At 53.2% G+C, this 11,980-nt stretch overlaps 1 protein-coding gene across 2 annotated transcripts; it reads left to right on the forward strand.

Moving 5' to 3' along the window:
* The first annotated feature begins 76 nt into the window (after positions 1–76).
* On the forward strand, positions 77–10,883 carry TMEM187 (transmembrane protein 187). 2 transcript variants are annotated; one of them, XM_055268584.2, is made up of 2 exons: positions 77–471; positions 9,584–10,883. In XM_055268584.2, exon 2 carries the CDS (start codon positions 9,789–9,791, stop codon positions 10,572–10,574), a length of 786 nt encoding a protein of 261 aa, XP_055124559.1. In that variant the 5' UTR covers positions 77–471; positions 9,584–9,788; the 3' UTR covers positions 10,575–10,883. The 2 variants fall into 2 exon arrangements, with proteins under 2 accessions (XP_055124559.1, XP_063491191.1); XM_063635121.1 differs by lacking the exon at positions 77–471 and adding an exon at positions 7,940–8,342.
* The last annotated feature ends 1,097 nt before the right edge of the window (positions 10,884–11,980 follow it).

Here is an 11,980-nt window from a genome sequence, read left to right on the forward strand (position 1 = left end):
ACACCCAGCAGCCGCAGGAGGCGACCCGAGGCGCGCCGCGGGGGAGTCGGGGGCGGGGCGAGAGTGGGAGGCGACGCAGCCGAGCGCCGGCGCCCGGGGGTGGAGCCTCCGCCGGCTCCCAGGCTCCCAGGCCGCCGGTCCCGGCCTCGGACGCCACCGCCTCCTCCCGTGCCGCAGCTAAATGAGCCGGGCCGCGCGCCCCAGACCGCCGCGCGCTCGGCCGCCCCCACTGCCGAGAGGCCCGCAGTCCGGCCGGTGGTGCCCGAGCCCGGCGGGCCGGCGAGCGCGGGAGGCTCCGCGTCACCTCGCGTCACCTCGCACCGCCCGCTTCCCAGGCCCCGAGTCCCGCCCTGCGCGCAGGCGCACCGGCGCTGTTCGGGTCCGCCCTTTTCGGAGATTTGAATTTCCCCCAGCGAGGCGAGTGAGGCGAAATACCCGTATGGTGATCGCTGGCCTTTTCGCGCCAATACTGTAAGTGCTCACGGCAGCCCTGGGAGGTGGGTCCCGGCCTCGCCCCCACGTTTCGCCTCCTCTAGGAGGCCGCCCGGGCGCGGCGGCGGCGGCGGCATCCTCCCTGCCACGCGCAGGCCACAGCGCGGGGACCCAAGCTGCTGCCCGGGAGCGGCAGTCGCCAGTAGAAATAGACAGGTCCTGTCAGAGCCTATGGCTTTTGTTGTAAACGTCTAGAAGTTCAATTAAATTACAAGATCTACCAGATCTATCGGCGGGCAGAATTATTACTTTGAAGTTACTGAAGTTATGCGTCCTGCTGGAAGACCTTGTAATTTAATGCGTTAGTAAAGAACCACACGTCACCGTCTCACACATTTTCAACAAAATTTTTAAAGTCGCCTCTCAACATACTACGTGTATTTTGTAATCCTCTGTGTTTTAATTCATGCAGTTGGAAGTATCCATTTGAGAAAGAACAAAGAGAAGAATTCTTGCCTGTCTGTGCCACCACCTGCTCTTTGTGACCTTGGCTAGTTACCTCACTTATATGTCCCCAAGTCCCCCACCCATGGTAAATAAGAAAACTAAGGCTTGATGCGTTGGCTCATGCCTGTAATCCCACCACTTTGGAAGGCTGAGGTGGGAGGATTGCTTGAGCCTAGCCGGGGCAACATAGCGAGACCCGGAGGCATGGTGGCACGCGCCTGTGGTCCCAGTTACTTGGGTCTCTGAGGTGGGAGGATGGCTTGAGCCAGGGAGTTCAGGGCTGCAGTGAGCTGAGATCGCGCCACTGCTCCAGCCTGGGCGACAGAGCAAGACCCTGTCTCAAACACACACACACACACACACACACACACACACACACACACACGCAGCTGCTGGTTTCCAAGGGCCTTGCCCGGAATCAGTCCAGAAGCCAAATTAATATTAATTGATATTCCTTTATCCACAGAAAGACAGCAAGAAAGGTCATGCGGAGGGGGGGGACATAACTAACCATAAATGCTAAAGGCCTGGAGGTGACAGTGCCTGCTGTTTAAACGCGTGCGGGAGAGTCTGGGGCCTTTAGCCAGGAGATTGTCAGGCTTTCCAGGGCTTCCCTGAAAAACCCCAGACCCAGAGGCCAGTGCTGTTGAGGTGTTGGCCTTCCCATGCCAGGAGCTGGGGTAAGCTGTGATGAGATTTGAGTGTCACATAATAAGGATCATGGCAATTCAAAGGTACAGGGAAGCTAGGCTATAAGGTAACCAGCTCGGTTTTCCTGGGGGTCTTGGAGAGGTGCTTTGATTACGTTGTCACTGTCAGCCCGTACCCCGGGTCAGATAGACTGAACCCCTGCAGCCAGAAAGAGGAGTTGCTTTCCATGCCCTTCCTGGAGTTCCTCCTCGATCAAGTTGACAGTGTTTGACTCTTGTTCCAGCTCTCCGCCCTGCTTGCTGGCAGGCAGGAGGGTCAGACTAGCATGGGTGCCATGGGGCCCTAGGTGGGTGCAGGGAAGGACCTGTAGACGCCAGGCGGGGCCTCAGCTGGTGTCTCAGCTGGAGTTAGGAGCTGAACGGGGAAGTGCCTGAGAGGAAATGACAGCCGAGTCAAGGGCAATGGCCAGGCGCAGTGGGCAAAGGGCTTCCGGGACAGAGCTGGGCCTGAGGAGCTCACAGGGCTGGATGGGGATGGCACTTTGATTCTGGCCAAGACTTTGGGACAGGATCCAGGACATGGAATGGGAAGCTGGTCATGGAAGGGTGGAAAGCCAGGGCAGACATGACCCCATCCAGGGCTGCTCAACAAAGATGCTGGGGCTGCTGTGTACACACCCCTGGACCCAGAGGCTTTTTTGACTGGGAGGAGGGGGCAGGAGGAGTTCGGGTGCCCCATACTGAGATGGCAGGCTTGTGTGAAGCAAGGACATACGGAGTGACAGTGAGGACTGTGGTTCCTGTGTGGCAACACCATGCTTCAGAGGGCAATGGGGCACCCACATGCCAAGCCTGGTGGCCCTCCTCAGCAATGGAACTCCAAGGCAAGAAGGCTGAGAGTGAGGCCCAGGAGGTTGCAGGTGGGCCCCAGGACCTGCCTGAGAAGTGAAATAGCAAACAGGACTGGTAAAAGGGAGCAGAGGTGCTGGCTTTGTACTTTGATGTAATTGAATTGAAATTGAGCAGGGCTTCACTGGGCACCTGAGGGAGGAAGAGCAAGGAATCAGACCCCGTCCCACCTATTCGGGGCCTAAATTGCAGTAGGGCAGATGGACATTGTACCTCAAAAATAAACAGTGCTTGTCACATGAATCATTTGCAAATATTTTCTCCTATATTGTCTCTTCATTGTTGATTGCTTCTGTGCTGTGCAAAAGCTTTTTACTTTAATATACTCCCATTTGTCTGTTTTTGTTTTTGTTGCCTGTGATTTTGGGGTCTTAGCCATAAAATCTTTCCCCAGACCCATATCCTGGAGCATTTCCCCATTTTCTTATAGTGGTTTGATTTCATTTATTTTATTATTTGTATTTATTTATTTATTTATTTTTTGAGACAGAGTCTCACTCTGAAACCCAGGCTGGAGTGCGGTGGCACAATCTCAGCTCACTGCAGCCTTAGCCTCGTGGGATCAAGTGATTCTCCTGCCTCGGCCTCCTAAGTAGCTGGGATTACAGGCGCATGCCACCATCCTGGCTAATTTTTATACTTTTAGTAGAGACGGGGTTTCACCACGTTGGACAGGCTGGTCTGGAACTCCTGACCTCAGGTGATCTGCCCGCCTCAGCCTCCCAGTGTGCTGGGATTACAGGTGTGAGCCACCACACACACCCGGCTTTTTGTTTTGAGACAGAGTCTTGCTCTGTTGCCCAGGCTGGAGTGCAGTGGTGTGATCTTGGCCCACTGCAACCTCCTCCTCTTGGGTTCAAGCATTTCTCCTGCCCCAGCCCCCCGAGTAACTGGGATTACAGACGTGCGCCACCACGCCCGGCTACTTTTTGTATTTTTAGTAGAGACGGGGTTGCACTGTGTTGGCCAGGCTGGTCTAGGACTCCTGACCTTAAGTGATCTGCCCGCCTCAGCCTCCCAAAGTGCTGCGATTACAGGTGTGAGCCACTGCACTGGCCTCTTCTAGTAGCTTTATAGTTTCAGGTCTTACATTTAAGTCTTTAATCCATTTTGAGTTGATTATTGTGTGTGGTGAGAGATAGGGGTCTAGTTTTCATTCTTCTTCACATACTTATCCAGTTTTCCCAGTGCCATTTATTGAAGAGACCATCCTTTCCCCAATGTAGATTCTTCGTGCCTTTGTACTACTTATAATAGCTAAGATATGGAAGCAATCTAAGTGTCCATCAGTGGATTGATATGTAAAGAAAATGTGGTATAGATACATGATGGAATATTATTGAGCCATTTAAAAATAAACTGTTGGCGGGCGCAGTGTTTCAAGCCTGTAATCCCAGTACTTTGGGAGGCCAAGGCGGGCAGATCACCTGAGATCAGGAGTTCCAGACCAGCCTGGCCAACATGGTGAAACCCTATCTCTACCAAAAATACAAAAATTAGCCAGGTGTGGTGGCAGGCACCTATAATCCCAGCTACTTGGGAGGCTGAGGCAGGAGAATCGCTTGAACCCGGGAGGCGTAGGCTGTGGTGAGCCGAGATTGTGCCACTGCAGTCCATCCTGGGTGACAGAGCGATACCCTGTCTCAAAAAAAACCAAAACCAAAACCAAAAGAACTGCTGGCTGGGTGCAGTAACTCACGCCTGTAATCCCAGCACTTTGGGAGGCCAAGGTGAGAGGGTCGCTTGAGCCTAGGAGTTTGAGACCAGTCTGGGCAACATAGCAAGACCCTGTCTTTCAAAAACAATTTAAAAATTTGCCAGGCATGGTAACATGCCTGTGGTCCCATTTACCTGAGAGGCTGAAGTGAGAGGACCACTTGAGCCTGGGAGGTGGAGGCTGCAGTGAGCTGCAATCACACCACTGCACTCAGCCTGAGAGACAGAACGAGACCCTGTCTCAAAGAAATAAACAAACTAATAAGATAAATCTTGTTATTTGCGGCAATATGGATGAGCCTAGAGGACGTTATGTTAAGTGAAATAAGCCAGGAACAGAAAGATAAATATATGTTAATTCTTATGTAAAATATTTTAAAAAATCAAGCTCATGGAAATAGAAGCATAGTGGGTATTAGAAGCTGGAAAGGTTAGAGAGTAGGGAAAGATTCGGAGGAGTCGGATAACAAATACAAAATTCCAGCTTCATAGCATGAATGGATCCTGCTGTTCTGCACTGTAGGGTGAGCACTGTTAACTACAATTTCTTGTGTATTTTCAAAGACTACAAGAAAGGATTTGGAATGTTCCCAACACAAAGAAATGATAAATGTTCCAGGTGATGGATATGCTAATTGCCTTGTTTGATCATTATACATTATATACATGTATCAAAATGTCACTCTGTATGCTATTAAAAATAATAAAATAGGCTGGGCACAGTGGTTCACGCCTGTAATCCCAGCACTTTGGGAGGTTGAGGTGGACAGATCAGTTAAGGTCAGGAGTTCAATACCACCCCAGCCAATATGGCAAAATCCCATCTCTACTAAAATACAAAAATCAGCCGGGCGTGATGGCCCGCCTGCACTTCCAGCTACTTGGGAGGCTGAGGCAGGAGAATCACTTGAACCCGGGAGGCGGAGGTTGCAGTGAGCCGAGATCCTGCCACTGCACCCCAGCCTGCCCCACAGAGCGAGACTCTGTCCCAAAAAATAAATAGGCCAGGTGTGGTGGCTCATCCCAGCACTTTGGGAGGCCGAGGCGGGTGAATCACAAGGTCAGGAGTTCAAGACCAGCCTGGCCAACATGGTGGAACCCTGTCTCTACTAAAAAAAATACAAAAAAATAGCTGTGCATGGTGGCGGGCGCCTGTAATCCCAGCTACTCAGGAGGCTGAGGCAGGAGAATCCCTTGAAAACAGGAGGCGGAGGTTGCAGTGAGGCGAGATCGCGCCACTCCAGCCTGGACGACAGTGCAGACAATGCAAGACTCCGTCTCAATAAAAAAATAAAATAGGCCAGGCACGGTGGCTCATGCCTGTAATCCCAGCACTTTGGGAGGCCAAAGCAGGTAGATCACGAGGTCAGGAGTTGAAGACCAGCCTGACCAAGATGGTGAATCCCCCTCTCTACTAAAAATACAAAAATTAGCTGGGCTGATTTTAGCTGTAAGCCCAGCTACTCAGGAGGCTGAGGCAGGAGAATCACTCGAACCTGGGAGGCGGAGGTTCTACGGAGCCGAGACCACACCACTGCACTCCAGCCTGGGTGACAGAGCAAGAGTCTGTCTCAAAAAAGCAAAACAAAATAAAATAAGGTAATAAAGTAATAATAAAATAGTGCTAAGTGGTCTACATATACAGATACTTTTTTTTTTTTTTTGAGACGGAGTCCCAGTCATTCAGGCTGGAGTGCAGTGGCATGATCTTGGCTCACTGCAACCTCCGCCTCCCGGGTTTGAGCGATTCTCCTGCCTCAGCCTCCCAAGTAGCTGGAACTACAGGCATGAGCCATCACGCCTGGCTAATTTTTGTATTTTAGTAGAGATGAGGTTTTACCATATTGGCCAGGGTGGTCTTGAACTCCTGACCTCAACTGATCCACCCACCTCGGCCACCCAATGTGCTGGGATTACAGGCGTGCCTGGCCACTTTTTTTTTTTTTTTGGAGAGGGAGTTTCGCTCTTGTTGCCCAGGCTGGAGTGCAGTGGCGTGATCTCGGCTCACTGCAACCTCTGCCTCCCGGGCTCAAGCAATTCTCCTGCCTCAGCCTCCCGAGTAGCTGGGATTATAGGCATGTGCCACCACACCTGGCTAATTTTTTGTTTTGTTTTGTTTTGTTTTTCTGAGATGAAGTCTCGCTCTGCCGCCCAGGCTGGAGTGCAATGGCACGATCTCGGCTCACTGCAACCTCTGCCTCCTGGGTTCGAGCAATTCTCCCGTCTCAGCCTCCCAAGTAGCTGGGATTACAGGCGTGTGCCACCATGCCTGGTTAATTTTTTTGTATTTTTGTAGAGACAGGGTTTCACCATGTTGGCCAGACTGGTCTGAAACTCCTGACCTCAAGTGATCCACCCGCCTCGGCCTCCCAAAGTGTTGGGATTATAGGCGTGAGCCACCGTGCCCGGCCTAATTTTTTGTATTTTTGGTAGAGACGGGGTTTCACCACGTTGGCTAGGCTGGTCTCAAACTCCTGACCTCAGATGATCCACCCACCTTGGCCTCCCAAAGTGCTAGGATTATAGGTGTGAGCCACTGTGCCTGTTTTTTTTGTTTGTTTGTTTTTTGTTTTTTAGAGATGGGGTCCTGCTCTGTGGCCTAGGCTGGAGTGCAGTGGCACGAGCGCAGCCTCCACCTCCTGGGCTTAAGTGATCTTCCTGCCTCAGCCTCCTGAGGAGCTGGGACTATAGGTGCACCACCATGCCTGGCTAATTTTTATTTTACTTTTTAAATTTAATTTTATGTATTTTGTGTAGAGACAGGGTCTCACTTTGTTGCCCAGGCTGGTCTCAAACTCCTGGACTCAAGCAGTGTTCACCTTGGCCTTCCAAATTGCTGGGATTACAGATGTGAGCCACCATGCCCAGCTACATATGCTTTTTGATGTATAACAGGGTAATGTCCAGATAAACCCATCATAAGTTGAAAATATTGGAACTGGACTTTCAACTTAAGAGGGGTTTAGCTGGGTGCAGTGGCTCACTCCTGTAATCTCAGGACTTTGGGAGGCCAAGGCAGGAGGATCACTTGAGGCCAAGAGTTCGAGACCAGGCTGGGCAACATAATGAGACCCTGTCTACAAATTTTTTTTTTTTTTTTTAGATGGAGTCGCGCTCTGTCGCCCAGGCTGGAGTGCAGTGGCGCGATCTCGGCTCACTGCAAGCTCCGCCTCCCGGGTTCACGCCATTCTCCTACCTCAGCCTCCCGAGTAGCTGGGACCACAGGCACCCGCCACCACGCCCGGCTATTTTTTTGTATTGTTTAGTAGAGATGGGGTTTCACCGTGTTAGCCAGGATGCTCTGGATCTCCTGACCTCAGGTGGTCCGCCCGCCTCGGCCTCCCAAAGTGCTGGGATTACAGGCGTGAGCCACCACACCTGGCCCAAAATTTTTTTAACAAAAATTAGCAGGGCAGGCCGGGCGCAGTGGCTCATGCCTGTAATCCCAGCACTTTGGGAGGCTGAGGTGGGCGGATCACGAGGTCAGGAGATGGAGACCATCCTGGCTAACACGGTGAAACCCCGTCTCTACTAAAAATACAAAAAATTAGCCGGGCGTGGTGGCGGGTGCCTGTGGTCCCAGCTACTCGGGAGGCTGAGGTAGGAGAATGGCGTGAACCCGGGAGGCGGAGCTTGCAGTGAGCCGAGATCGCGCCACTGCACTCCAGCCTGGGTGACAGAGCAAGACTCCGTCTCAAAAAAAAAAAAAAAAATTATCAGGGCAAGGTGGTGGTATACCCCTGGTCCCAACTACTTGTGAGGCTGAGGCAGGAGGATAGCTTGGGCCCAGGAGGTGGAGGCTGCAGTGAGCTGTGATTGTGCTACTGCACTCCAGCCTGGGCAACAGAGCAAGACCCCCATGTCTAAATAAAAATACCCAGGCCATGGCAGCAGAAAGCAAGGAGGAAGCCACGTGGAAGCCCTCCTGGTGCTTCTTCCAGGGAGGTGAGCAGAGAGCACCTGGGGCCAGGAGGCGGCATGCCTGGGTTTCTGCTCCTCCTCACTGTAACTTTCAGCCAAGTCAAACTTCTAGAGTTTCAGTTTCTTTATCTGTGAAATGACGGGGCTGGCACAGATGGTTTCTAAGATCTCTCCCAGGCCTGGAACTTCTAAGCGATTAGGTCAAAGGTGAGCTAACCGGGCTGGGCGCAGTGGCTCATACCTGTGAATCCCAGCACTTTGGGAGGCTGAGGCAGGTGGATCACTTGAGGTCAGGAGTTCAAGACCAGCCTGGCCAACATGGTGAAACCCCATCTCTACCAAAAATAGAAAAGTTAGCCGGGCATGGTGGCGCACGCCTCTAATCATGGCTACTAGGGAGGCTGAGGCAAGAGAATCACCTGAACCTGGGAGGCAGAGGTTGCAGTGAGCCAAGATTGTGCCACTGCACTCTAGCCTGGGCAACAGAGTGAGACTCCGTCTCAAAAACAAAAAAAAAACAAAAAAAGGTGCGCAAACCGAGGCCCAAGACAATTAAGGTGCAAGATCACATGGTTAGTAAGTGGGAGAGCCAAGGTTTGAACAGTCTGGCATCAGCTGACCAGGAACTGGAGCCCACCCTTCTCTCTCCCTGAGCCCGCCTGCCCGCCCACCCTCTTGAGTGCGAAATTTATTAATATGGAAGGGAGAAGAGCTTTAATGATCGGAGTCATTTTCAGAGCATTAAAGCTCTTCTCCCTTCCATATTAATGCGTTTCTCAGCTACTAGGGCTCACTCACAGCACCACTGGCCCCAAAGCAGTTGACAGTCAGTGGTAATTAAATTGTCTCTCTGGTTCTGTGACTGAAGGAGACAGAAGGCTTTATGGTGGCCTGAGGAAAGAAGGTGATTTGGGGCTTGGCACTTCAGGAGAGGGCAGGCAAGTGAGCCACGGAAGCTGGCCTGGGAAGCCTGTGGGTCACCCCCTTGCTTCCCGGCCTGGTGCTCGAGTGGCAGATGGTGAGTCCTCCTCCTCCTCCATCCCCCACCTTGTGTCAGAGGCCAGAGTTCGGACTGCATCTAATGGTCTCTAGTTCAACTGGGTATTTGGTGAAAAGGGCTTTGGGGCTGGAGACGTCCACTTTTATAACACACTGACATGGGAAGGCGCGTTCTGAGTTGTAATGACAGAGCTAGGCAGGTCTTGTCTGTAGATGCAGTGGCTTTAAGGAAACTAGGACGATGGGCAGGATTTTCCTAGGTGCCAGGAGAAAGGGGCGATAGAGGATTCTAGAGGCCACGCTTGAGAGAGCCAGTGTGCAGCGGTTTCACTCTGATTTGCTTCTTCCAGTGAAGATGGTTGGTAGCTCCTGAGGCCGGGGGTCAGGAACATGGAGGCGGTGCTGGGGACGGTTTGTTTTCTAACCACACTCCTTTTGTAACCACAAAGGAAAAAGGCAGAACGTTCCTCCGCTGGCGCCAGCCAATCAGCAGGACTCCTGCCTTCCTTCGGGGCAAGGTCGCAGCATCTGCCTCGGAAATCACGGGGCTTCTTTCTGCTGGCTCAGCCGGGAGGCCCAGAGTGTTCTGCAGAGGCTGCGTATTGAAGGCTGCTCTCTGAAGCTCCCTGCCCCAGGTCACGCCGCTGGTTCCAGATGAATCCAGTGTGGGGGCAGGCCTTCGTGCACGTGGCCGTGGCCGGCAGCCTCTGTGCCGTTGCTGTGTTCACGGGCATTTTTGACAGTGTCTCCGTGCAAGTGGGCTATGAGCACTACGCTGAGGCGCCGGTGGCCGGCCTCCCCGCCTTCCTGGCCATGCCGTTCAACTCACTGGTGAACGTGGCCTACACGCTGCTAGGGCTGTTCTGGCTGCACAGGGGCGGCGCAGTGGGTCTGGGTCCCCGCTACCTGAAGGACGTGTTCGCAGCCATGGCCCTGCTCTATGGCCCCGTGCAGTGGCTGCGCCTGTGGACGCAGTGGCGCCGTGCCGCCGTGCTGGACCAGTGGCTCACCCTGCCCATCTTTGCATGGCCTGTGGCCTGGTGCCTCTACCTAGACCGCGGCTGGCGGCCCTGGCTGTTCCTCTCTCTTGAGTGCGTCTCCCTGGCCAGTTATGGCCTCGCTCTGCTGCATCCCCAGGGCTTCGAGGTTGCACTGGGTACTCACGTGGTGGCCGCTGTGGGGCAGGCGCTGCGCACCCACAGGCACTATGGCAGCACCACCTCGGCCACCTACTTAGCTTTGGGGGTGCTCTCTTGCCTGGGCTTTGTGGTCCTCAAGCTGTGTGACCATCAGCTCGCACGGTGGCGTCTCTTCCAGTGCCTCACAGGCCACTTCTGGTCCAAGGTCTGTGACGTGCTCCAGTTCCACTTTGCGTTTTTGTTTCTGACGCATTTCAACACTCATCCAAGATTCCATCCCTCTGGCGGGAAGACGCGTTAAACTGTGGGAAGAACCTGCTGAAAACCGATGACCCCCAGCATTGAAACGGACTCTGAGATGGCAGCGTGGTGCCAGTGTCAGGCATCCTGCGTGTGATGATATGCACTGATCACACAGGACTGCCCTTTCCTGAGGAGCTGCGGGCTTCGGTGTGGAGGGGTGGAGTGCTGTGATCTCGACAACTTACTTTCAAAGACATAAAGCACAGATCTCGACACAGGGGATGTGGGTGTTCCTGATGTAATTCGCATAACTTTTCTGTAGTTTGAAATGTTTCCAAATAAATATTGGCAAGGGGAGTGGAAATGATGCCAAGAAGCCCCTCATGCTCATGGTTGGACAGAGAGCGACCGTCTGGGGTATCTTTGGGGTGTCAGCTGTGGGTGTGGACTGGCAGCAGTGAGGCAGGCCAGTCAGTTGGGTACCAGCGAGTGTCCTTGGAGGCGGCTGGATTCAGGGAGACTGAGTCACACTAAATACGTGCCCAGCAGACTGATGGGGAAATCACTTAATCACCCCCATGACATCTGTGACTGTTAACTGTAGGCAGGTCACGTGAGAGCCGCATCACCTCAGATCATCTGTGGAACCAGGCAGGGTGCGTCCAGATGAGGAAACACACAAATGTCAAAAGTTGAACTCTCAACAGAAAGTTGCTTTGTGGGTCTCCCCTCGGAGCCGGGGTGGGCTTAGATGCCCTTAGTGGCTACAGTCTGAGCAGTCCCCACGTGCCCGTCACCGAGGTCCTTGTGAACCAATCTGCTGACAGTATCGCCAGGCACGGTGCTGGAGGTGGCACGTGCTTCTCATGTAGGCAACAGTTTTTCAGCCCCCAAGTCCAAGGCCCAGACTCTCTGGTTTGTGGTCAGCATGCTGGGTCATCCTTGGCCGCAGCCAGAGAGGCACTGAGGACTCCATGCCACCCTCTCTACTCCCGGGGCAGTCCTTCTTCCTGCCGGTCACTATGTTACTTAGAGGCCTGCCTCACCTCCTTTCCTCTGAAGGCATCTGGTCTGTAAAGGAGACTTTCTTTTTTCGAGACAGAGTCTTGCTCTGTTGCCCAGGCTGGAGTGCAATGGTGTGATCTCGGCTCACTGCAACCTCTGCCTCCCGGGTTCAAGCGATTCTCCTGCCTCGGCTGCCTGAGTAGGATTACAGGCACCCGCCACCACGCCCGGCTAATTTTTGTATTTTTAGTAGAGACAGGGTTTCATCATGTTGGCCAGGCTAGTCTCTAACTCCTGACCTCAGGTGATCCACCCTCTTCGGCCTCCCAGTGCTGGGATTACAGGCGTGAGCCCCCGTGCCCGGCCTGTAAAGGGGACTCCTGAAGACAGCTAATGTCATTTAACTCAGGGGCTCTTCATCCCAGACTCCATAGTCTTGTCCCTGGAGCCTTAAGTACT

Source organism: Symphalangus syndactylus, chromosome X (assembly GCF_028878055.3).
Source record: "Symphalangus syndactylus isolate Jambi chromosome X, NHGRI_mSymSyn1-v2.1_pri, whole genome shotgun sequence".
NCBI lineage: Eukaryota > Metazoa > Chordata > Mammalia > Primates > Hylobatidae > Symphalangus > Symphalangus syndactylus.

Excerpts from the sequence above, each read along its gene's own strand:
- TMEM187 (XM_055268584.2), top strand. The coding sequence starts at position 9,789 with ATGAATCCAGTGTGGGGGCAGGCCTTCGTGCACGTGGCCGTGGCCGGC.